General features: G+C 41.6%; 1 protein-coding gene across 4 annotated transcripts in view; it reads left to right on the top strand.

Annotated features, from left to right (window-relative positions):
- kcnma1a (potassium large conductance calcium-activated channel, subfamily M, alpha member 1a) overlaps nt 1-25,399 on the top strand; it is a 268,520-nt gene that overhangs the window by 138,969 nt on the left and 104,152 nt on the right. For all 4 annotated transcript variants that reach the window (XM_084075448.1, XM_084075447.1, XM_084075446.1 and 1 more), the window contains exons 4-5: nt 6,069-6,162; nt 9,886-9,997. In XM_084075448.1, coding sequence (XP_083931574.1) covers nt 6,069-6,162; nt 9,886-9,997 — 206 coding nt within the window. The remainder of the gene's footprint in view (nt 1-6,068; nt 6,163-9,885; nt 9,998-25,399) is intronic.

Raw genomic sequence — 25,399 nt, 5'->3', positions numbered from 1 at the left:
TTTACGTTGTTGATGAAAGTGCTATTTACCTCATTGTTTGTTTTGGCAGAACTATGTGTAAAAAACATATTAATACATTTACACAACACAATAGACTGGGGGTCCTTGGGGGTGGGTGGGGGGGTTCCAGGGGGTCCCCAGAAAAAGCTGCTAATGTAGCATCACAATCATTTTAACCACTTTATCAATGTATAAGCTGATGTGCAAGCTTGTACATCTGCTATTATTGTTACTGCTATTAAAGTGTTTGCAACATTTTGAATCATTTTGAAAAGCATGTAACACAAATCTTCTCTTCTGGGGGTCCCTGGCTCAACATTTTCAGATGGGGGCGGGGTCCACTGCCAAAAAAACATAAACATTCGGGGGTCCTTGACAAAAAACTTGAGACCCACTGATTTACAGAAAAGACATTTCAAGTAATCAAAGTAGGGGGGGGGGCTCTGTGACGTGTTTGTTCCTGCATTGGTTTCCATGGCGATAAGTGCCATCGGGTCCCCCTGAAAAGTAGGTGACTGTGAACATCGTGGAACTAGGGCGCCCATGTCTATTTATAGCCTTAATTACTGTATGCCTATTCATACGTTTATATCATCTGCGGCATAAACAATGCTAATGTTAACAAGAGACAAGTTGATCATCATGCGTGTCTGTGTGTTGAGTCACGGTTCCATGCACAGGTCATTTTATATATACAGTAAATCATATCAGCTTCTTGTATATTATGGTAAATATCTTATCGTATAGCAACGATTTTCACGGACACTGCTGTTGGAACTGATGGTCGCTGTCCGGGCAGCAACCTCGTACTGTATTTTATCTTGTATTTTCGTCACTGTCGGGGCAGAAACCTCTTATCTCCATATTTTAACCCATTAAGGCCTGAGCGAGGTTCCGATTCTACAAAATGTCTTCTAAATAAGCAGTTTTCTTAAAAACATATGTTTCTATATCAGTGGTGCTCCAACTTTTTCATGTCAAGGACCCCCAAAATTATATGTATTTGGCCGCCGACCCCCACTTGGTGCCGCGCTATGAGCTTGTATATCTGCTATTTTTGAATAGCCAAAGTATAAAATAATGCTTTTTAGCTCAAATCAGAAAGTGACACAGATCCGTTCCAGGTCTTAATAGGTCAACTCTTTGTGTATTTTCGTAAATCAAAGCCCTGCTTGATCATCCTACAGCGTCACACAAAAGCATCAAAAGTTGCAGATCTTGAATTTGAATCCCGAAAAGTAACAGTTTTGGACATTTGGTTTCGGTTTCCACCCGACAGAGACGATATATGACTGGGGCACCCCAGGGCTCTGTACTAGGTCCGCTAATATTTCCCCTCCACGCCAAACGTCTTCCGATCGACAGGCTCACAAAGCGTCGCATCAGGGGGGGCGTTGTGGGGCCATTTTATTTTTTGGGGGCCAAATGTTCAGCCCCAGAATAGGGATGCTAGAGTTTTATGTGGATAAAACTAAAAGTGAGCAATAAACTGGTAGAATGAATTGTGGAACTGTACGCCCCTGCGAGGCGCCTACAAAATGAGGGCGATATAATGGTGTCTCCTTTGTTTTTTTACTGCGTGGCGTTCTTCTTGAGGCTGTATAAACAGAGAGAATGAGCTCAGCCTCAGACGGAGTGTGAGAGAAGCAGCACAGGGAATTACACAAGCAAGTCAGTCTCTTCTTTTTATCCCATTAAGACTTGAAGCCGATTCTACAAATGTCCTCTAAATCCCAACAGTATTCTGAAAAACGTATGTTTCTATGTCAGTGGTTCTCAAACTTTTTCATGTCAAAGGACCCCCAAAACGATATGAATATGGCCGCCGACCCCCACATCAAAATATTTTGTTCCAGGGACCCCCAGAAGCAAAGATTTGAGTTAAAAGATGTTCGCTTTAAAAGAATATATATTCAAAGATTTGCACACATTTTCCCGATTTTTCAAACATAGCAGATCTACAAGCTCGAAGCGCGGCACCGAGTGCCGCGCTACGAGCTTGTATATCTGCTATTTTTGAATAGCCAAAGTGTAAAATAATGCTTTTGTAGCTCAAATCAAAAAATGACACAGATGCGTTCCGGGTCTTAATGGGTTAACTCTCTTTTCACAGCTTGAACTTGTATGAGTATTAAAAAAAAAAGACTTAGATCTTTGAATGGTTTTGGAGAAAGCCTGATGTGCATAAAAAGGTATAAAGGTTCATGTCGTTGGTGTCGGGTAGAAACCTCTTATCTCCGTATTCTAACCTTTTGTATTTTTTCATAAATCAACGCCCTACTTGATCAAACTACAGCGTCGCACAAAAGCATCAAAAGTAGCTTCTTTTTATTTTATTTGAATCCTCAAAAGTAACAGTTTTGTGAGATACGAGGTTTCCACCCGACGGAGGCGAAATGTGAGTACTTCTTCCACCCACTGCGTTCAATCAGTCAAGAGTGCATACGCAGAGCTGTGTGATTCATGGCAGGCCTCACTTTAACATGCCACTTAGCTTGTGTGCATTGAATTGTATGTACATGCGAGTGGCGAGTAAATAATTGACTGCTGGAGCGCCCGATCAATGTTAACTCCGTGGATAAAGGTCACAGGCAATTTAACCTCTGTCAACGGCCTGATGGGGCTTTATGAGAAAATGCCTTTTAACCAAATGGAATCACTGAATTCAGCCCCTTTTTAAATCCATAACCGCCCCCAACACTAATCATCCTGGAAATAAGCCAAAGAGGTTCACCTTCTTTCAACCTGGCTTCCCTGTTGTGGGCACGTCATTATATGACATATATTCTTATTATGTTGTACATTCACATCTAAAAAATGGCACGCAAAAAATATATAAATATTATGAAGTATTGTGAGCTTGTAGTTCTGCTATTTGCTGCGTTAAAAAAATCACTATTCGTCTGGACATGATGAATAAACTATTAGACTTCATGAATCAGAGCACAGCCAGATCACAGTAGCCTGGAATCCAGCCTGATTCGCTACGTTTGTCTTTTTCTCACTTCGCTACTAGTCAGGAAGTGACTTGAGTTTTACATTGGAAAACACTGGTCCCGGTGTTTCTTTTTATATTTTTTGTCTGTGGTATAAGGTAACTTTATTGATTATGGGTCCATTGGTTGATGTGGAAATAATACCTGGTGCAAGGGACGGGAGATCCAAAACTTCAGGGAGTCTACTGTACGTGAGACCTGAATTGTTTGATGGCTTATTCTCTTTTGATATGGATACTGCATTTCTGGAATACAGCTGAATGCCAAAATGCACACACCTTGAGTTATAACGCACAGGGTCAAGGCTCATCAATTCATTCCGGTGAGGCGTTTATTTAGTTTTCTGTTCCGTTGGGGCCCGGGAATTGTATTTGTCTGTTGGATTGACTGGACTAGGCTATTTGGATTCTTATTGAGGAGTTTTTAATAAGTTTTTCATGTGGATCTGGTTTGGATTGACTTCATTCAGACATCCAAGTGAGTGACGCACACACACACACACACACACACACACACACACACACACACACACACACACACACACACACACACACACACACACACACACACACACACACACACACACACAACCAATACTAATACATACAAGGTGGTGTGAAATGAAGATTTTTTTCGAATTTACAAGCTTCGTTCACGTCGCCTCGTTCGCGCAGCGCCCGGTTGCACCACATCGCGTCTTTGCATTGACTTTGTATGTAATCGCGCCGCTCCGAACAAATACAAAATATCTAGGTTTGAACGAACCTTAAGAAATATGCCTGAGTTGTATAGAAGTACCTGTTTTATAACCATTACTGTATCTATGTAAGATAAGCTGCTTTGGTATGAAAACCCTTATTTTCTTTAATTGAATCATGTATCCTATATCGTAACCTAACAGAGACGAGATATGTCTTTGGATGATCCTCACTGACTTATCTCTGACGCTTTTAGACGGTATTCTCACCCCCCCACCCCCTCCCCTGCCTGCCCCATTCTTGGATATTGTCTCAGTGCTCAGATGGTCTCCCGGTATGATTTGAACATATGGGGACGTGTCACTGTTCAATGACTAAACGGACCAGTGCACATTTCACCTGCCAGTGCCTACGTCTGCCCCGTTCCCTACCGTTAGGTAAGCGGCATAGCCAGCCTTCGCCCTTAATGCATATTCATTTGATGTTCATCCCACGATGCGATTGGCCTCATTACTCATGAAGAGAGAAGACAAATAAACGCGGTATGAAGAATGCCGTGGCGCGTTCGTTCATCGGCTGTTATGGCCTTGTTCGAGGGAGCATCCGTTAGGTAATGGGTTAATCATCACGGTGAGACCATAGAGATGGATTGTGTGACAGAATGGACGCATCATGGCTCATTTGTCATCATCTGCCTTTGTGTAAAAGGTGCAGCAGTTCTAGCTACAGTACGGCACTTTGTTAATTGGAAAGAGCAACAGTCCCCCATGTCTTATCCCTGTGTGAACGAACTAAGCCTTCTCTATGGTGGGGGGATGTCTGTGGAAACGCCAATTGGGAATATACTTTGTGGAGGCTGAATGGCGTGGACATATAATACATCGTAATTTATTTTTTGTAAATTAAGGCCTTACTTGATCATACTACAGCGTCACACAAAAGCATCAAAAGTAGCAGAGAGTTTGTCGATCTGCTACTTTTGCTGTTTTTGAATTTTAATCCTGAAAAGTAACAGTTTTGAACATGATGAGGTTTCCACCCCACAGAAACTACATATATACAGGGTGTATACATTCACATCAGACCAGCTTTTCAGACTGTTTTTTATACTTTTCAGTTAATCAGGATGAATGTATTGCTGCTCCCGATGCTTATTTCAATATATTCACCTCGTCTAACGTTTGTTAGACCTTGTCTAAGAAAAAGTGAAAAACTTTCCCAGCGTTACACGTGCTGCCTCCGAGATCGTTGGCCTTCCCACACACCCACACTCTCTGACATGGAACGATAAAGCCATCACACGCCTAACACTTACAAGTCTATACTAGGCGCCATGCACTGCAGCCATATTGTTTAAGAAATTGGACCACTTGCTTCACAGGTCTTACAGATTATACTAATTAAGGTTCTGTTCCATTTAGTGTAGCACAGTGGTTCTCAAACTTTTTAATTTCAAGGACTCCCATAACTGTGAGAGTGTCCATTTGTACACTCTCAAAACACTATAGCAATGAGTACTATCAGAATAGAGCTATTTAACGCTTATTTTAACGCTTATTTTAACCAAAGAAATCACTTGCCCTACCTTTAAACAAAACGCATCGCTGATATGTTGTTTGTGTGTTATGAAGTATGGATGTACCCTGAAGATTCTATGTGCTTACTGTATGTTGTCCTGTTGTGTAGTGTTCTTAATGTACAGTATGTGCTCCATGTTGAGCAGACTGTGAAAACCAAATATCCCTCTGGGACAGGCTAATGTATGCTACGACCATCTGCGTACACTTTGAACACGTTGAAGTGAACTAATTCATTTTTTTGTTGCAAAACCAGCTTCTTCTACAATCTGAAGTGTACAGTTTATTTTGGGTTTATCTTTATAGTTTGAGTAAATGATTGTAAATAACTGAACTATTGTTGCTTTCGGTGTAATGCAACGACCTCACCCAGGCAATATCCTTTAAAACAGCTGTTCTCAAAGTGGGGTCTGGGGACCCCCAGGGGTCCTTGGATGGGTTCCAGGGGGTCCCCAGCTAAATGTGTGACTACAGCATCACAATCATTTTAACCCCTTTATCCATTTATATACGTTGGCTGTTCAAAAATAGCAGATATACAAGCTTACAGCGCGTCACTTTGTGAGCTTTTACATCTGCTATTTTTGAATAGTTGTAATTTTGAATAATTTTGAATAATATATTGTTTAACACAACTTTTCTCTTCTGGGGGTCCCTGTCACAAAACATTTTCAGATAGGGGTCCGCAGCTATATATATCATTTTGGGGGGTTCTTGACGTGAACCACTGCTTTAAAAAAAAACAAAGATTGTGAATTGTGATTGTGATGAATGTGTTTGTCTCTCTCTCTCCACAGTCCTATAGAATCCTGTCAGAACTTCTACAAAGACTTCACGTTACAGATAGATATGGCCTTCAACGTCTTCTTCCTGCTCTACTTTGGACTGCGGGTAAGTGTGCAAGAACACGCGCGCACACACACACACACACACACACACACACACACACACACACACACACACACACACACACACACACACACACACACACACACACACACACACACACACACACACACACACACACACACACACACCATACTTACTGACTGGCAGGCAGGCTAATGTCTAATTTATACCACTGACCAACAATTGCAGATCTATAAGCTCTCAAAACACATGAGCATGGGAGCTTATACTGTAGATCTGCAACACTGTCATGAGAAGAAGTGTAGTTCAGAGCTCTGAAGACACACACACACACACACACACACACACACACACACACACACACACACACACACACACATACATTTGGTTAATATATACAGATGCACAACGTTGCTGTCGGGCAGAAACCTCGTATCTCCAAATGTTGTATGTGATTTTTTTCCTCCATAAATTAACGCCCTACTTTGTCACCACAAAGGTAGCGAAAATAGCCAATCTACAAGCTCACAACGTGCGTTGTGAGCTTTGTGTGTTATGACAAATGAATCATTTTGATAATGTTTTTAAACACAAATCTTATTTTCTGGGGGTCCCTGGCACAAAACCTTTTCAGACAGGGCGGTCCGAGGCCAAATATATACATCAATGTGGGGGTCCTTGGCATGAAAACGTTTGTGAAACACTGAATTGGAACACAAGTTCTCTTTTTTTTACTCTCCATTTCCTGAAATGTAGCAGTTTTGGCGATACAAGGTTCCCACCCGGCAGCGCCGATGACATATTTTAATCATGTTGCTGCTGGCGTAGCTGTCATGCCACAGCAGCAGTATCCGCTGCGGTGAATCCTGAATGAATGAATACATCAACTCATACAAGTTAAAGCCTCATTCATACTTTGTCGTACGATGGTGTCGCGCCGCCCGAAAACGGCCGCTCTACAAGCCCACGACACGCCGCATCCGCGGTGCGTCGTGGCCTTGTAGATCGGCCGTTTTCGGGCCGCGCGACACCGTGGTACTACGAAGCATAGATTTGACTTAAGCTGCTTGCAGAATCCGACACACACACACACGCGCACACACGCGCATGACTCAGCGAGTCGACGGATGAGGTGTGTGTGTGTGGTTGATGTGTGTGTCATGGCGGGAGTCCAGGGTATGAATTATGGAATATGATAATTTCTGTATAATCGTAAATATACTGTATATATTTGGGGCCGTCAAACAACTTAAGGACCCGCTCCGTACAAATTCATGTTTTTTTAGTTTAAAATGTTTTTGAAGCTTATCTATGAAACTCCTGGTGGTTTTTGCCATTCTGCTCTTAAAGCATCTAATGGATTTTTACCCCCAAAACTGGCCTTGAGATCGCACTCTCTGTGAAAGCATATGTGGTCACGTGACTCAGGTATCATGTCGCATCATCAGGGACACGGCAATCACGTCCTCTTCAATGAGATGTTTAACCACCTAGCACGCATGCATATGCATGCGTAAAGTCAGCCTCTGATTGGGCAACATACCCGGGTGTGGGACAGCCAGGTGATCAGGAAGTAAATGGAACAGAGAGACCCACGTGAGAGAGTCGGCTAGTCGGCGTGTGAGCCTCTTCCCTCGACAGGTTTATGGTTTTATAGCCCTTACAGATTCATACTGGGAAATCCCGCCGATCTACAAGCTCACAACGCATCGCCACAGTGACGCACTGTGAGCTTGTAGATCGTCTCAATGAACCGCGCAGAGTTTTCCTTCTAGTATTCTACCAACACATACTGCTGTTCTTTTTCTAAAAGTTTGCACGGAACACAGTTACCTTAATTCTATCGTAACATTATGGCAAAACTAGGTTACAATATTTACATTGCAATTAATTTATAACTTAGAAATTATAATTAACATAGCCCACATAAAAAAGGAGGCTATAGGCCTATTCAAAATGTTGAGCCCTATTAAGGTATAATTAGTCTAATATTGCATTTTGCCAGTGATACGTGTGACCGAAATATGTGTTTATTATTATTATTATTATTAGTGTGGTTGCCCTAACAGGGCAACCAGACTATAGTACTCTATACACTTTATTCCACTTCAAGATAAACTTTATTTCAAACCGCATCTCCTCCCACAGTTTTTATCCCCCAATGTTGTGCCATATGTGAAAATGACCGTCTAAATCGGGAATCGTGCGCGTGTATAGGGCTAAGAGATTGGTTGAATAGTTTAATTGATATTAATTTATTAGTGCCATTAAATGTCCCCATCCGCTTTAATGGAAAAGTGAAAAAACTCAAATTCAAGTATTTTTTTCTCAGAAACCGTAAGAGCTAGAGTTATCAGATTTGGAGGGATAATTCATAATATTGTCCGAAATTATTGAAAAAAATATCACACCATTCGGCCTCATGGTGGCGCTATAACACCCCCCTTTACGTTTTAGCCTGTAACTCTTGAACCGTAGGTCCGAAAATCAAAATTTCTTTTCACCTGGATTCCTTGGGTCACTACCAAGCCCCCAGAACCGCTGAGAAATCTTGAAGCCGCCACCCCAGTGGCCAAAGCTGGAACTGCAGGCGGGGAGAAATACATGCGCGAGCAAAACATACTGATATATATTTATATATATAGATATAAATATGTAAACATATTATACATAAATACATATGCATTTACATATACATAGGCATCTCCAGTGAATTTCATAAATATCTCGCGTTCAATCCTTGACACACGGGCTGCCGTAGAACGCAAAAAAGACACTACTGCGCATGCTCATAAATCTATGGTGTGTCCAAAAACGACTCAATAATTCTACTTCCGGCAGGCTTCCGGGTGCTTCAAAACGCCAGTGAGCACATTCATTGAAACGATAGCTGGGGGCGGGGCAATCCGCCCTCTAGTTATATTATACCTCTATGGTCACTACGCATCTCCCCATATAGGCCACGCCCATTTGCGTCAGGATAGATTTTTTGATATTGATTTATTTCTGCATTAAATTTCCCCATCCACTTTAATGGGAATTGCAAAAACTCCCATTCAAGTACTTTTTTCTCGGAAACCGTAAGGGCTACAGTTACAAGATTTGGAGGGGAGGTTAATAGTTTTTTGCGAAATTATTATGAAAAGAATCACACCAGTCGGCCACATGGTGGCGCTATAACAGCCCACTTTACCTTTTGGCCTATAACTCTTGAACCGTAGGTCGTAAAATCAAAATGTCTTTTCCCCTAGATTCCTTGGGTCATTACGCAGCTCCCCATATAGGCCACGCCCATTTGCGTCAGGATAGATTTTCCGCCATTTTGAATTTTCTTCAAAACACACTTTTTGCTCCTTTTCCTACAATTTTTTCACAAATCTCACACAAATCGGTACACGTGATCTATGGACCCCTGCGATAAACCTGTCCAAACGACATTATGATAGTCCGACCGGCGTCGGCGCAACCACACTTTGCAATTTCCCCGGAATTGCGACGCGTCTAGTTTATTTATTTATTTATGTATTTGTTTATATATTTATTTTGTTTATTTAGTTTTCTCCAGGGACGTGGCATATTAGCACATTCATGGCACTTTTCCTCAACTAATTCAACAAACTAATCAATTGCATGATTTGTTGTGATTAATCACGATTATAATGGTCCCACACAGATGTCTGTCTGTCTGTCTGTCTGTCTGTCTGTCGTATATTTTGTAAATGTCCTCCTTGTTTCTTCCCATAGTTCATTGCGGCCAACGATAAGCTGTGGTTCTGGCTGGAGGTAAACTCTGTGGTGGATTTCTTCACCGTTCCTCCAGTCTTCGTGTCCGTCTACCTAAACCGGAGTTGGCTCGGTGAGTTGGGGCTTAATTATCTTTCCTCTCGCTCTCGCTCTCTCGCTCGCTCTCTCTCTCTCTCTCTCTCCCTCCTCCTTGCGTCATACCTCGCTCTCCTGCCAGGGCGTATCCACACCTCCACTCTTCTATCCCATTTTTGGCATCTGTTCTTCCTCCTCTTCCTGCCCAACCCATCTTCTTTTTTTGTGTCCCTCTCTCTCCATTTACAATTTACAATGTAGGCATACCAGACGCTCTTTATCCAGAGCCACTTACAATAAGCAAGGTGAACACAAGGTAATACAAATCAAATGCATAGAGACAGTGTAGTGCCTCAGTAAACTATGATCACAGGTAAACCAAGCACCTAGCATCAGTCTAAACAGTATAATATAAAAATAAATATGCACATTGAAACTATACAACTATAGGATGCCAGGTCATCAAATGAACCTGCTGGCATCTGTCTAAATAACATGGTTTATTTAAATTACATTTTAACCTTTTGCATAAGACTGCATGGTCGTCAAGGCTATTCGGCAAGTGCTTCGAGCTAAGGTGGAGTCTGAAGATGTGAGTCTTCAGATTACGGCAGAAAATTGTGAGTGAGTTCTGCAGTTCTAACTGCAATGGGGAGTTCGTTCCACAGTTTGGGAGCCAGAAGGGAGAAGAGTCTGGGACGTGTGGAGCATTGTCCCAGATTGTCTCTGCCCTGAGTGCCCTCCCTCTGTCAGTAGGCTGTGTGTGTCGCTCTCTCTCTCTGTCTCTCCCTCCCTGTCTCTCTCTCTTCCCCTCTCTAGCACCATTCACACCAAGCAACTATGACGATAACTATACATCGTTTCTTTCGGGCGGAACCTTGTATCTCCATATTTAAACTTTTGGTGTTTTTTCGTAAATGAACGCCCTACTTGATCATACTAGAGCGTCACAATGATGATACTTTTAAATTTGACGATCGTCATAAACAATATAGTTTGGATCACTTTCAGGGCGACTTTGTGAACAATGACAGCAAAATCAAAAATTCATCAGAAGGACATCTGGGATGCAATTGGTCTCCCCTCCTCTCCCTCAGAGTTTTTTAAGAATTTGTTGAGAATTATGAATAGCTATATACACTAGTTGGCATTACCTCCGGTAATGCTCTGTTAATTAATTGAACTAGACCATACCCGGTCGACGCATCCGTGGGGGGATATGCGCACATGATCTGGCAACCCGGGAGGCAGTTCGTCCCATAGCTGGGCAGCCCCGTAACCATGGCGACATTGTTTGACACATAAACGCTAATAAGAAGCTGAGATTTGATGAAATTGAAAAACGGGCTTCACAGTTAAGTTCAGATGGTAATGGTCAATGGCTGTGTGCAAAATCAGAGCAATTGGTCCAGCCACTGAGGAGAACCGGGTAGCTTCACCTCCACTACAAACGCACAGAGGTTACTAGAATTATAGTAGGATACATACAGTGGTTAGCACTTGAGAATGGCAGTAATACCATCTGAGTGCCTCTGTGGTGCCACTGTGGTACCACCACTACTTGGTGGTGCCGCATTTGACACCTTTTTTTAAGGTGTAGTGTGGCTGAACGGCCACCATGTGGCACATGTGAGTCCATTAACTCTACAGTACAGTATTAGCAACAGGGGAAGGGTGAATGCATTTAAAGTTAATGTTATTTTTATTTTTTGTAAACATAGAAAATAAGGGAATGAGTCCTTAGGATGAATTGAAAGTAGCAATTATTTCTTTAAACACAACTGTGTTTCATGGTGGAAGAAGTGCACAGACATTTTACTTAAGTAAAAGTAGCAATACCACAATATAAAAATACTCTATTTTATATTTACTTATTTTTAAATATACTTACCAAAAGCTAATGTTCTACAATGTTTGAAAGTAGCCGATCTAGCTTGTAGATCGGCTATTTTCAAATGGCTGTGGTATAACATAGGGCTAAAGTGGTTAATATGTATGTTTTATTATATAACAATTTATATCTGCAGAGTAACTAAAGTTTTCAAATAATTGTAGTAGTGGAGTAAAAGTACACTATTTGCCTTTGCAGGCGTTGTGGAGTAGAATTGAAAGTACACTAATACTCCAGTACAGTAAAAAGAAAACACTTCATCATTTTCCCCAAGATTCTATGGAACCCAAATAAAATACTCTATTACAACTAAAAGGCCTGTGTTCAAAATGTTACTTAGCCTAAGTAGCCTAACTAGTAACTAAAGTTTTCAAATAATTGTAGTGGAGTAAAAGTACAATATTTGCCTCTGCAGATGTAGTGGAGTAGAAGTAAAAGTACAGTAATACTCCAGTGAAGTAAAAAACACCTCAACATTATTCAATAATTTCTAGGCGCCCCAACTTGGAATCAAACCCTGCTCTGCAAATTTTAAGGCCATCCTCTACTCCACTACACTACTGGTACAGTGATAAGTCTGTGGGGTCAGGACGTGTCTCCTTCTCTATGTTCTGTGCACTACTCCTTGGAAGGTCAGAGATAAAAAGCATGCAGCTCCCAAAGCTGCTACTGTCTGAGAGCAGTAACTAGTAACTATAGTAGTCAACTAAAAGCATAATATAAACTACTGTCCGGCACAATTATATTGTTTTAGAATGTGAAACAGAGTTAAATGAACACAGGAGAGTATATTGTACTAACTAACTAAGGACCCCAATTTAAACAAGCCATATGGCTTTCTTATTCCTATTTAGCAGCCAGCTTCCTATTTAGTCGACCTTGGATTTGAACTGTACTTTCATGTGCTCTTTGTCTGCAAACTTCTAAATAAAGTATTCAATCAATCAAAAAACGTTTCATGGTTGGAAAAACAGAGAGAGAATGAGAGTTTTCATCTGAAGAATTGCTGGGATCCACAGAAAATCTTTGCTATCAGTCTGTCTGTCAACGACATGCAAATTAACTGGTTTAGCACCTTGGCCAGGGTCTTTTGTTTGTCTCTAGCACTTCATTGTCATCACAATGGACTTAGAGCCCAGGAGTTTGCCCTCCCCCCACACACACACACACACACACACACAAGCACACTTTTTCAATTGCAGTTTGTTTTCATTTGATTTTAAGTGGATTTGCTAGTTTCGTTTTTAGCTTGTGAAAAGGCTTAGTTTTAGTTGAGTTTTTAAATTAGTTTCAGTGTTAATTTTAGTTGTATTATTGTAAGGGTAGTCAGGGGCAATATTCAACAAGCTCAGAATAGTGAAAATGGCAGATCTACAAGCTCACAACACGTTGCATTGCTACAACTGCTGTTGTCATCGGCTGTGTGGAGACAGAAATTAAAACTGATTCAGATTTTTTGCTTAATCATTCTGAATCAGCTTTGCTTAATAATAATAATAATAATAATAATAATGTTTATTGTCCCCAAGGGGAAAATTGTCTTCACAAGGTCTGTTCACAACAAAACAACATAACAACATGACAACAGAAACAACATATCACAAGACAAAGACATGAGGACCCCACTGTGCACAGAAAACCCTCCTATGGACGGGGCAGTTGGTTTAATGCCGCGATGGCTGAGGGGACAAAACTCCTGCTAAAAAGAACCTTTTTCCACCTTAAGGTTCTGTATCTCCGACCAGATGGCATGAGGTCAAAGTAGCGATACAGGGGATGATCAGTGTCATTTGTTATTGAGAGTGCTAAGCGTGTGATGGCCTTATTGTTCATATCAGCAAGTGTGGGTATGGGAAGTCCGATGATTTTGGAGGCAATCCGGGTGATACTGTAAAGTATCACCCGGATAATCATTCATCAAAAGTTATGAAAGCTCTAATGAAGGAACGGGACTCAACTGACGTTGACAGAGAAGCATCAGAGAGATTCATCAGACTTACAAACATCCCATCAGAGAGAATTTGATGCATTTGGGGTTGACCTTAAAAATGCAGTCGATGCCCATAGTACTGAAGACAGAGAGAAAAACTCTAAAAATGTAATGAAAACAAAGTGCAATTGAAAACATGTAGTCAAACAAAAATACAAATGTGTGCGTGTGTGAGGATAAAATCTCTGTTGATTTATCTCTGAGAGGGTAGCCTAAAAATGTATGTATCCACTAGTAAAGTTACTCTGGTTTGGTAACAAAATGTAAAGTGCGTTATAAATAAAATCCATTATTATTATTATTATTACTCTCAGAAAGTAGCAGCTTTGGGAGCTGCCAGCTTTTTATCTGACTTTCCAAGGAGTAGTGCACAGAACATAGAGAACGAGACACGACCTGACCCCACAGACTTATCACTGTACCAGTAGTGTAGTGGAGTAGAGAGTGGTCTTACAAGTTACAGAGCAGGGTTTGATTCCAGGTTAGGGCGCCTAGAACTTACATGTGCATAATGTTGAGGTGTTTTTTTACTTTACTGGAGTATTACTGTACTTTTACTTCTACTCCACTACAACTGCAGAGGCAAATATTGTACTTTCACTCCACTACAATTATTTGAAAGCTTTAGTTACTTTGCAGATATAAATTGTTATATTATAAAACATACATATTAACCACTTTAGCCCTATTTTATACCACAGCCATTTGAAAATAGCCGTTCTACAAGGTAGATCGGCTACTTTAAAACATTTTAGTACTTTTGGTACTTTAAGTATATTTTGATGCCAATACCGTTGTACTTTTACTCAAGTAACATTGCACTGTTACAGCTGGAAGTGTAACTACACCTGCAAAGGCAAATAGTGTACTTTTACTCCACTACTACAATTATTTGAAAACTTTAGTTACTTTGCAGATACAAATTGTTATATAATAAAACATACATATTAACCACTTTAGCCCTATGTTATACCACAGCCATTTGAAAATAGCCGATCTACAAGCTAGATGGGCTACTTTCAAACATTGTAGAACATTAGCTTTTGGTAAGTATATTTAAAAATAAGTAAATATAAAATAGAGTATTTTTATATTGTGGTATTGCTACTTTTACTTAAGTAAAATGTCTGTGCACTTCTTCCACCATGAAACACAGTTGTGTTTAAAGAAATAATTGCTACTTTCAAAGCCCACTGAGTGCAATTTACCAAAATACTTCTTGATAATATAACCCATACAATTATTTGTTTCACTTCTCAACAAGTTCAGCTTCAATTGCAGCCTCTGTTGACTGGAAGCAGCCCTGTCTCAAATAGACACAACATGCCTGTGTCTGGGCATTAGTTGCTCTCTACCGCCATCTAGTGGCACCACAGAGAAAAAAGCGGTACCGCAAAAGTAGGTGGTACCAGAGAGGCACCAGAGGGGTGCCACCCCTGACATTCTGAAGGTACAACCACTGTAGGACCACAATGGAAACAAGTCCCCAGAACTTTTTTTGTGTTATCCTTTTAACCTAAAATGTTTTACTGTACCTCGGTGCTGTACATTTAAAAAAAAAATTAAAGTAATGGAAAATGCCAGAACTATAATAAGCTTGATGACAACTCACCATATACTTCCTCCTACTTTTCCAAAGCACACCGTGGTGGTTTTATTTGGTCTCTGTGGAGGACGTTGTTTTCCATTTGTTTCTGTACGGTACACTGTGAAGATCAGCCTGCAGGGACTAACAACTTGCTTAATGCAATTCCTGGTAGGCTGATGAGTCTCTCTATGGATTAATTTAATATTTGAGCCTTAAATACAAAGCCTTTAATAAAAACACGAATGCTTAGACAGAGCCATTGAGATGGAAAGAGTTGCGTCATCTCCGTTCAGTCCCATCGAGTCAATTATTTTACAGCAATGGCATTTGCTGCCATTGTTGTATATTGTATATTCCTAATATTCAATTATTTATTGCCAAAACCAACTACCCTATAGTTCCAAACATATCTGTATAGTTCCAAACATTACTGTATAGTTCCAAACATTACTGTATAGTTCCAAACATTACTGTATAGTTCCAAAAATGTCTGTATAGTTCCAAACATTACTTGACATGAAAAAGTTTGAGGACCACTGCCATAATGTTCTGTGTTATAACCCTGTCTACTGGAGACTTCCAACGAGACTCAGCTAATTACTGCGTGCAGCACGTCTGTGTCAGCGGACAGACAGAACAAGCTTTTACAGCATGTTTCATCATCCCAGAGCGTAACACCAGGGCTTAAACCGAGGATCACATCAGGACAGCACACCTCATGAATACCACATCAACACTTAAATCTCATCCCAGCCTAGTCTAATTCATTATGCATCTGTCTCAGTGGTTCTCAAAGTGGGGTCTGGGGACCTCACACCCAGGGGCAGGCACGTGCACTCATGGACATCAAAGGGGGCTTGAGCCCCTGCCCTTTTATCCGTCAAAAAAAACCTGCCCTCTCCAGACCATGAATGAAGCATTTACTATGGTGAAAGAAATGCAAATGCCCCCCTTGATCCAAGCCATACCCGGAGGCAGCATCCAGGAGAATTGCCTTTTTCCAAACTCTCCTGAACTTGAACGCAGCATTTTGCGTTGAAAGAATTTGTCCTGTGTAGAAATCCATGTCGTACACTGCATCTTCAGTAGCTAAACGGTGCAGGGTCGCGCCCTGAAAATAGCAGATCTACCAGCTCTAAGCTCTGAGCTTGTAGATCCGCTATTTTATTTTGTGTCAAAAATGCACTTTAAGGGTATTTCAGCCCCTACCTCTCTAACATTCTCTGCACGTCCCTGCCCAGGGGTCCAAGGTGGTCCCCCACATGTTGAGAACAAGTGGCATAAACCATTTGCCCTACAGTACATCTTATCAAAACAAATCAATAAGAGTACTGAAGTCTGACATCACTGCCACTAGAGTTCGCTATCCCCCTGGTTCACAGAGTTATTTGTTTACATTGGGAATTCCAACGGGGAATCTTAGATCTCGTCATATAAGAACTGTGTTCCAAAAATAAACAAATCAGCCCTGCAATTTCACTCATATGGATGAAGCATCAACTGGCGGTGAAAAAGTACTAATTTATCCAAATGTAACTCAATATCATAAACGACACACAGTCACATACCTGACACAATCGCCGGACTGATACGTTTATTTTTGGGAACGCAGTTCTTGTATGATGCGATCTAAGATTTTCCCTATGGGAATTTCAATAGAAAAAAAAACACTTCTGTGACCCCCCAGGACTTTGGTACTCTATTCAGTGACCTATATTGTTGCACAATACCCTTGGCTGAACATGATTGGTTGAACCACATTATATTTCAGAAGTTAGATTATACATTAATGCATTAAATGTCATCCTATGGAAATGTTCAGTGGTTGCCTGCTGTAGCAGCACTTCCACATAACACAGCAATGGGATGAAACCACTTGGTTCTCAAATATTTTCATGTGAAGGACATATTTTGTGCCAGGGACCCCCATACAAGATTAGTGTTAAAATGTTCAATATAATTATATTAAACATGTATGTCTCTTTTTTTTATAGCAGATCTAAGCTCGTAGATTGGCTAGTTTTAAAATAGGATGTTTATAGAGATTGAAGTGGTTAAGCTGTACTAACAAATTTCATAAATTGCTAACACATTTTTCCCTCAAGGACCCCTGGGGGTCCCTGGACCCCACTTTGGGAACAACTGTGATAAAGAGATCCTCACTCTTTTTACTGCAGTGTAATGTAGGCCATTAAAGTCGAAATGCACCGAGGAAAAAACTAGGTTGTTATTCAATTCAGGTCAAGGTGTTTTCCAGTCTGCTCCTGTGTGTGTGTGTGTGTGTGTGTCTGTGTGTGTATGCGTGTGCGCGCAAATAAGATCATTACTGTACACAGCAGTTCTGCTGTGGTGTGAGATATTCGAGGTGCGAGAATGTCTATGCCATTTTTAATGTATACTCATACTCTACTAAAATTACATTTAATTTATACTCATACTCCACTAAAATGACATTTAATGCATACTTATACTATTACATTTTCGTGTTGGAAAACCACAACGCATAATGTATACATTTCACAGGTATAGATTAGACTTAAAGGACCATACCAGTCTAACACCTCACTGTCTACTCTGCATTATATGGCTTCCCTTATCATGAGATTTTGGACTCCTGATCTGAAAAGACTTTGTACCAGAGACTCCCAGAATAGAAGATTAATCTGTGTTGTAAAACATTTTTTCAAAATGATCCCAAATGTTTAATTATGATTTTTTTCAAGATTTTTTTCAAAAATAGCCGATCTACAAGCTGTTCTTTAAAGCGGTTAAACAGATTTTTGATGCTATATTAACTGAAGTCGATATACGCAAAGGACAGTATCACTAAACTAAACACACACCCCTGGAAACCTCTTCAAGGACCCATATGGGATAACCACTTCTTTATCCTCCATTCCGTGTAGACTAATTCACTCCTTACTGTTAAATGGTAAGGAAACGGCTGGCAAATACATCATAATTACGCTATACCTCTCATCTCACTCTCTCAGCTGTGACCCTGAGTGAGAAGTGAACACCGCCCCACTGCACCGGAAGAATACTTAGATAATGAACACTGCACCACTAAAAAGGCCTCCTGCCCTCGTAACACTTCCGTAGGTACGGCAGACAAGTCGACTGCTCAGGAGTGTGCAGCGCTTTATGCATGTTCACTGCTTCTGCAAATTGGACACAGATCGAGAGGGAAGAAGTAAGTGTGTGTGTGTGTGTGTGTGTGTGTGTGTGTGTGTGTGTGTGTGTGTGTGTGTGTGTGTGTGTGTGTGTGTGTGTGTGTGTGTGTGTGTGTGTGTGTGTGTGTGTGTGTGTGTGTGTGTGTGTGTGTGTGTGTGTGTGTGTGTCTGGCTAATTTAAAAGGGCATTGCAGAGTTGTTCCCTGGAAAATAAATTAGGAAATTAATCTCCTTAAAAAAAGTACTTGGAGCGCACAGGCAACCCGAGAGAGGGCTCCAGCGGTGCCCCATTAGCATATATTGCGGTTTAAAGAATGCTAGAGACTGGAGTTTAGCCACTAGAGCCCGGCTCGTCCCGCCCTCCCAATTAACACCAGGTTTCCCCTGGTTCACGGTGTGATGAAATGAGTCCAAACCGCCTCGGCTCTTAGCAGGCCTTTATCCTCCGTTGCCTTTTCTCATGCAGCTCTGTGAAGTTGGCTGTGCAGGATATACATACCTTCCTTAATGTTTCACAAGTATTTAATTCGGGTGATGGAAATCACTGGTTCTCGAAGGGGGGTCAGAGTGTCCCTGACAAAATGTATTAATATAGCATTTGTTTAACCTACTTAAACCTATTTTGTACTTTGTGGATATGCAAAAATAGCCGATCTACAAGCTTTTTTTTTCCCTGGCCACAAACTCTTTCCATAAGGGTGGTTCCGTGGCGTGCCCACATACACATCATCAATAGGCTCTATGCACAGCAGCCATATTGGAAAGAAATTGGGCCTCTTCTTACTTCCTTCACAGGTGTTACTAATGATACTAATGAAGGCTCTGTTCCATTCTGGTCAGGGTGCTGATATTGTGCATGTTGGCTCACTAGAAACACTCCATTTTGGTTCCAAAATGGCCCCTTATGATGGGTGTGTATCTCTGAGAGTGTACGGGTCCATTTGGTTCCATTTGTACACTCTCAGAGTTATGGGGGACCTTGAAAATAAGAGACCACCGTGCCACACTAAATGGAACAGAGCCTTAATAAGTATTATTGGTAACACCTGTGAAGGAAGTAAGGAAAGGGGCCCAATTCATTCCCAATATGGCTGCTGTGCATAGAGCCAATTGGGGGGTGCTTGACATGAACATGTTTGAGCACCAACCCCTGATGCAAATGGATCTAGCAAAAACGGTACTCTGCACCCAGATTCATCCTGAGAGGGAGGGCTCTGGCTGGCTTGGATTTTAAACCGTCGGTGCCTCCTGCTGGCCGTCTTGGTGTACTGTCTGTTGTATCCCCGGTGCTGCTACACTACCTGCAGGGCTTTCCTGCTCCAAGAGGCTTACATAGCTGGCATGGCCATGGGTGTGTCCTCCTTATGTCCTTATGGCCCAACGCTCACTTGGCAGGAGGACCCCACCCGCCCCCATACAGTGTTGCCATGTCCGCGTATTCTGTGGACCGCGTATTCTGTGGTATTCTGTGGATCTTTTCCATCTGAAAAGATTTTGCCAGGGACCCCCAGAAGAGAAGATTTATGTTGGAAAAGTATCAAAATAAGTCGCTTGTAAATACTGGTGGTTGCGTTTATTTATGAGCTTGTTTCTATGATGATCATCAAAGTATAGTTGCTTATTTGGGCTTGCTTCCCAATGCTTTTTAAACCAGTGGTTCTCAAATGATCATGTCAAGGACAGCCCAAATGAATGGGGTCTGGATGGTTCATGATATCGTAGAAGATCAGTAAAGCTTTATAGACCAACAGTAGTATTTTGAAATCAAGTCTTTGACACACAGGGAGCCAGTGTAAGGATTTAAGAACTGGAGTGATACGCTCCACTTTCTTGGTATTAGTTAGGAGTCGAGCAGTCAGTGTTCTGAATCAACTGCTGCCGTCTGATGGATTTTTTAGGGAGACCTGTAAAGACACTGTTACAGTAGTCAAGTCTACTGAAGATGAATGCATGGATATGTTTTTCAAGATCCTGCTGAGACATAGATAGGCTTTTTAAAAATATCGTGTGTGTGTGTGTGTGTGTGTGTGTGTGTGTGTGTGTGTGTGTGTGTGTGTGTGTGTGTGTGTGTGTGTGTGTGTGTGTGTGTGTGTGTGTGTGTGTGTGTGTGTGTGTGTGTGTGTGTGTGTGTGTGTGTGTGTGTGTACACTGTATGTGTGTGTGTGTGTGTGTGTGTGTGTGTGCGTTAGTCGCTTCGTTTGGGCTTGTTTTCGTACACCTGGTTGCTTGTTTCTCTCGCAAAATCTGGCAACACTGCCCCCACGTCTATCCTTGGCAACCTCATTATGCGTAAAGCCTCTCTGTTGTGGCTCAGTGCCCTACTTGATCATTAATGCCCTACATGATCATTCTACTGCATCACTCAAAAGTAGCAGATCTGCAAGCTTGAAACACGGCACAAAGCGACGCGTTTTGAGCTTGAAGATCAGCTGCATTTTTATTTGAATCCTCAAAAGTAACAGTTTTGGACATAATGAGGTTTCCACCCGACGGAGACGATGTGAGAAATGGACGTTGTGAGGACCATTTTCCTGGCTCTCACGAGAGAAGTGCTTGTTTTATGGTTAATGCAGGTTTTTAGAGGTACGAATAGAGAAAGAGTCAGGTTGAGATTAGGATTAGACATTTAGAAGTTTGGTTTAGGGATTGGCACCAGCTACTTTAAGCAGCTACACATAGCTGTTTAAAGTAGCTGGTGCAATGCGCTGTGGGCTTGTATATCTGCTATTTGTCGGCTTTAGGCTTTCGGTTAAATGTCCCCACAAGTATAGTAGGATTTGAGAAACAACCATTTTGTCTTGTGAGGGCCAGGAAAATGGTCCTCACAACATCTGTTTTATGGATGAAAAAAAATGTTTAGAGACGCGTTTACAATTAGAAAAAGATTCAGTTTTTTTTCAGTTTCAGGTTGAAACTTAAAACTGTTGTCCACACAATCAACCTAGATTCAGGTTTAGGATTAGAGATTGAGATGTTTCGTTTAGGGATTAGAAGTATTGTTATGCCTGATTTACTCCTGGTTACGCGCTGGTGTCGAGCACCGAAACATTGCCTATCTACAAGCTCATTGTAGATAGACTCGTTGTGAGCAAGACTCGTTGTGAGCTTGTAGATCTGCTATTTTTATTTATTAAAATTGTTAACCGTTTTAATGTTCTGTGTCCCTTTTGTGGCCATATATGGAGATCTCTATTTGTCTGTCTACCTGTATCCCTTTTATGCCCTATATGGAGATCCTTGATGTTATCAGTATATGAGCATATATGGGCATGTCCATATGTAAAGTCCCAGGAGGAGCGAGATCCGATACCGACCTCGACGTTGCCATGCCATCGTCGAAACGCTACTGACGGCGTCGGTAACGTCGCGACGCAACCGACCGAACAACCGACGGTCAGTAGCGTCGCGACGCAACCGACCGAACAACCGACGGACCGACCGAACAACCGACGGACCGACCGAACAACCGACCGACCGACCCGCGGAGTCCTTCACGCACCAGGCAACGTCAATTTCCATCCGATCCATCGACCTTATCTGCGCTCTTCTGGCGCAGCCCCCCCCCCCCACCTGCGTGACCCCCCCCCCCCCGGGACCCCCCCCCCCGGGACCCCCCCCCCGGGACGCCCCCCCGCCCAAGGGGTGGATAGTAATAATTGTATATTTTGCGCATTTGATCCAGAGTAGTTGAGATTTGATTCGGCCATATCTTTCTGAATGTAACTTGTATTTTTATAATTGTATTTTTTATATGATCTGTAAAGTTTATATTTTCATTTGCTACCAGGCATGAATTCATTATAATTTATTATATATATTTTTCCTTATTTTCTTTCTTTATTTACACGTGCGTAATAAACGAAGCATTTTGAGATTTCATCCACCCAGATCTTTATGAATTTTACTTGAATTATTATAATTTTAATGTTTATATGATCCGTACATTTTATATTTTCATGTGGTATCAGGCATGAATTTATTTTATTATTTTATTTCATGTATTTACATGCGCGCAATTACACGCATCTAACTATTGGACTCAGCTCTGGGGACACGGTGCGGCTGCAGAGTTTACCTTGCAACATATATGATAGAGCAACTTAAGTGCCTGCAGAACTTAATAATATAAGCACACTTATTCTCCAGGCAGACAGACAGAAACAGTCTGTCTGTCTGTCTGTCTGTCTGTCTGTCTGTCTGTCGGTATATTATGTTACGAGCGACCAGAGTCGCTGTCCTGGCGGAGACCGCGGAGTCCTTCATGCCACCAGGCAACGTCAATTTCCATCCGATCCATCGACCATATCTGCGCTCTTCTGGCGCAGCCCCCCCCCCCCCCCCCCCACCCACCGGGACCCCCCCCGGACCCCCCCTCGGCCCAGGGTTTCACTCCTAATAATGTTATATTTTGCGCATTATTGACACAGAGGTTGAGATCTGTCATTCATTTCCACGCGCGTATACGCACGTATCTATCTATCTATCTGTCTATCTATCTATATATCTATCTATCTATCTATCCATCTGTCAATTAAACTATCATCTGTCACAAGGGTTTTCAGCCCAAGGACCCCCTGAGAGAGAGATGAAGCCGGGACCCCCTCTATATAAGCTCACAACGTCTTGCGCTTTGAGACGAGCTTCTAGATCTGCTTGTGGATGTGTCTGAGTATATTATGGTGGAGAAATTGAGGCTATTCAAGGATTATTATTATTATTATTATTATTATTATTATTATTATTATTATATATTATTATTATTTGGTCCCTGAGTCGAATCGACAGCAGCTATATTTATTTTATTTTAATGTCAATAAAATGTATTCTCTAAATATTATAGGCTACTAATATTTCCTGAATGAATTAACTTGGTAAATAGGGTCGGGATGACATGTTGCTATAGTCATTAATTACCCCAACCAACATCAAAGTTACCGTGCATTATCATTAAATCAAATAAAAGTTTATTATTACATCTGTCTTGCCTGTATGTCCTTTCACGAAAGCAATTGGCACTACTTTATTTAGTGTCCAAGCATTTGGAGAGATTCAGTTTTAACCTATAACTCATCTCTGAAGTGTCTATGTTACTTCTGTGTATTAATTATGAGTTGATTAATACTCAATAAAATGATACATGTTGAAATGTAACTTTCGGATCAGCGCGCATCATGCGCTGTAATTTCTCCTTCACTTTGCTGCCCAAAAATAGCTGATCTACAAGCTCACAACGCATCAGCGGGACGTTTTGAGGAAATCCGATATTTTTGGAGAAGCTCTTCTGTCTATTTAAATGTTCTGTATGAGTCATAATAGTAGCCTGGTTATTAATCTACAATCACCATTTAACGCCGTTGATGAAATGACTGAGCGCGTGTCTGAGCGCGTGTCAGGGTGTGTGTGTGTGTGTGTGTGTGTGTGTGTGTGTGTGTGTGTGTGTGTGTGTGTGTGTGTGTGTGTGTGTGTGTGTGTGTGTGTGTGTGTGTGTGTGTGTGTGTGTGTGTGTGTGTGTGTGTGTGTCTATCTCCAGCAATGTACCGCTTGCCTACAGCTGCCCGCCCCTAAACCCACAAAAATATACAATATAGAGGGGGTCCCTGCTTAATCTTTCTCTCAGCTAGGGGGTCCTTGGGCTGAAAACCCTTGTGACAGATGATAGCCGTTTGAAAATCGCGCAAGAATTAACAGCTAAACTGTTGATAAATAGATAGATAGACAGACGAACAGACAGACAGACAGACAGACAGACAGACAGACAGACAGACAGACAGACAGACAGACAGACAGACAGACAGACAGACAGACAGACCCAGGCCGTGGGAGGCACTCAATCACACTAACCGATGCGCTTTCTTAATTATAATATATAAGAATAATAATTATAATAATCCTACACTTCGCATATATGAATTATTATATTATGACCATACACTAACCACTTCCGACCTATACGCTATTTGAAAATAGCAGATCTACAAGCTCACAATAACGAAGCTTGTAGATCTGCTATTTGTTGAACAATCACCGCGTTGGGACCGCGTTGGGGGGGTGGCAGCTGTACCGCTGGAGATAGATAGATAGATAGATAGATAGATAGATAGATAGATAGATAGATAGATTTAAAGATAGACAGACAGACACACAGACACGCCTTTTTTTAGGGTAAGTTTATTTCATTTTTCATTTCTGAAACAGCTCCATTGGCAGCGCAAAGGTGGAGCTTGGGGGTCCCTAATAAAACCACCAAAAAGGTTAGACTACAATGGGCTATATATATGTAAAGTCGACGTTGTGTATTATTATGTTACGTGCGTAATTACGCGCGTCGCAAAAATCTGATTGATATCGTTAGATAAAGTTCATAATTAAATATAATATATTCATGACTGATACCAAATGAAAATATTAAACTTGAAAGATCATAGAAACATTAAAATTATAAGAATTCAAGTACAATTGGCAGAGATATGGCCTAATCAAATCTCAACCGCTTCTGTCTCCTGCACAAATTATGCTGACCTACAATAGTTATGAGTGACCCCCTGGGCTTGGCGGAGGGGCTCCGAGCTTGTGGGGGCTAGCCTACAGTGGGATGTACAGTACACGTTGTGTATGATTATGTTACGTGCGTAATTACTTTGAAAAATCATGTGCGGCATCCAAGAGCATCAAAGAGCAGATCCAATGCAGCAGACTCTGTATCCGCGCTTCAGAGCTTGTTGATCGGGGGGGGGGGGGCACGCAGGTGGGGGGGGGGGGGCACGCAGGTGTGGGGGGGGGGGGGGGGGGGGGGGGGG

Source organism: Gymnoscopelus microlampas (genome assembly GCF_963454915.1).
Source record: "Gymnoscopelus microlampas genome assembly, chromosome: 13".
NCBI lineage: Eukaryota > Metazoa > Chordata > Actinopteri > Myctophiformes > Myctophidae > Gymnoscopelus > Gymnoscopelus microlampas.
Note: the sequence above shows the minus strand (reverse complement) of the source record. Positions and strands in the feature narration are given on the sequence as shown.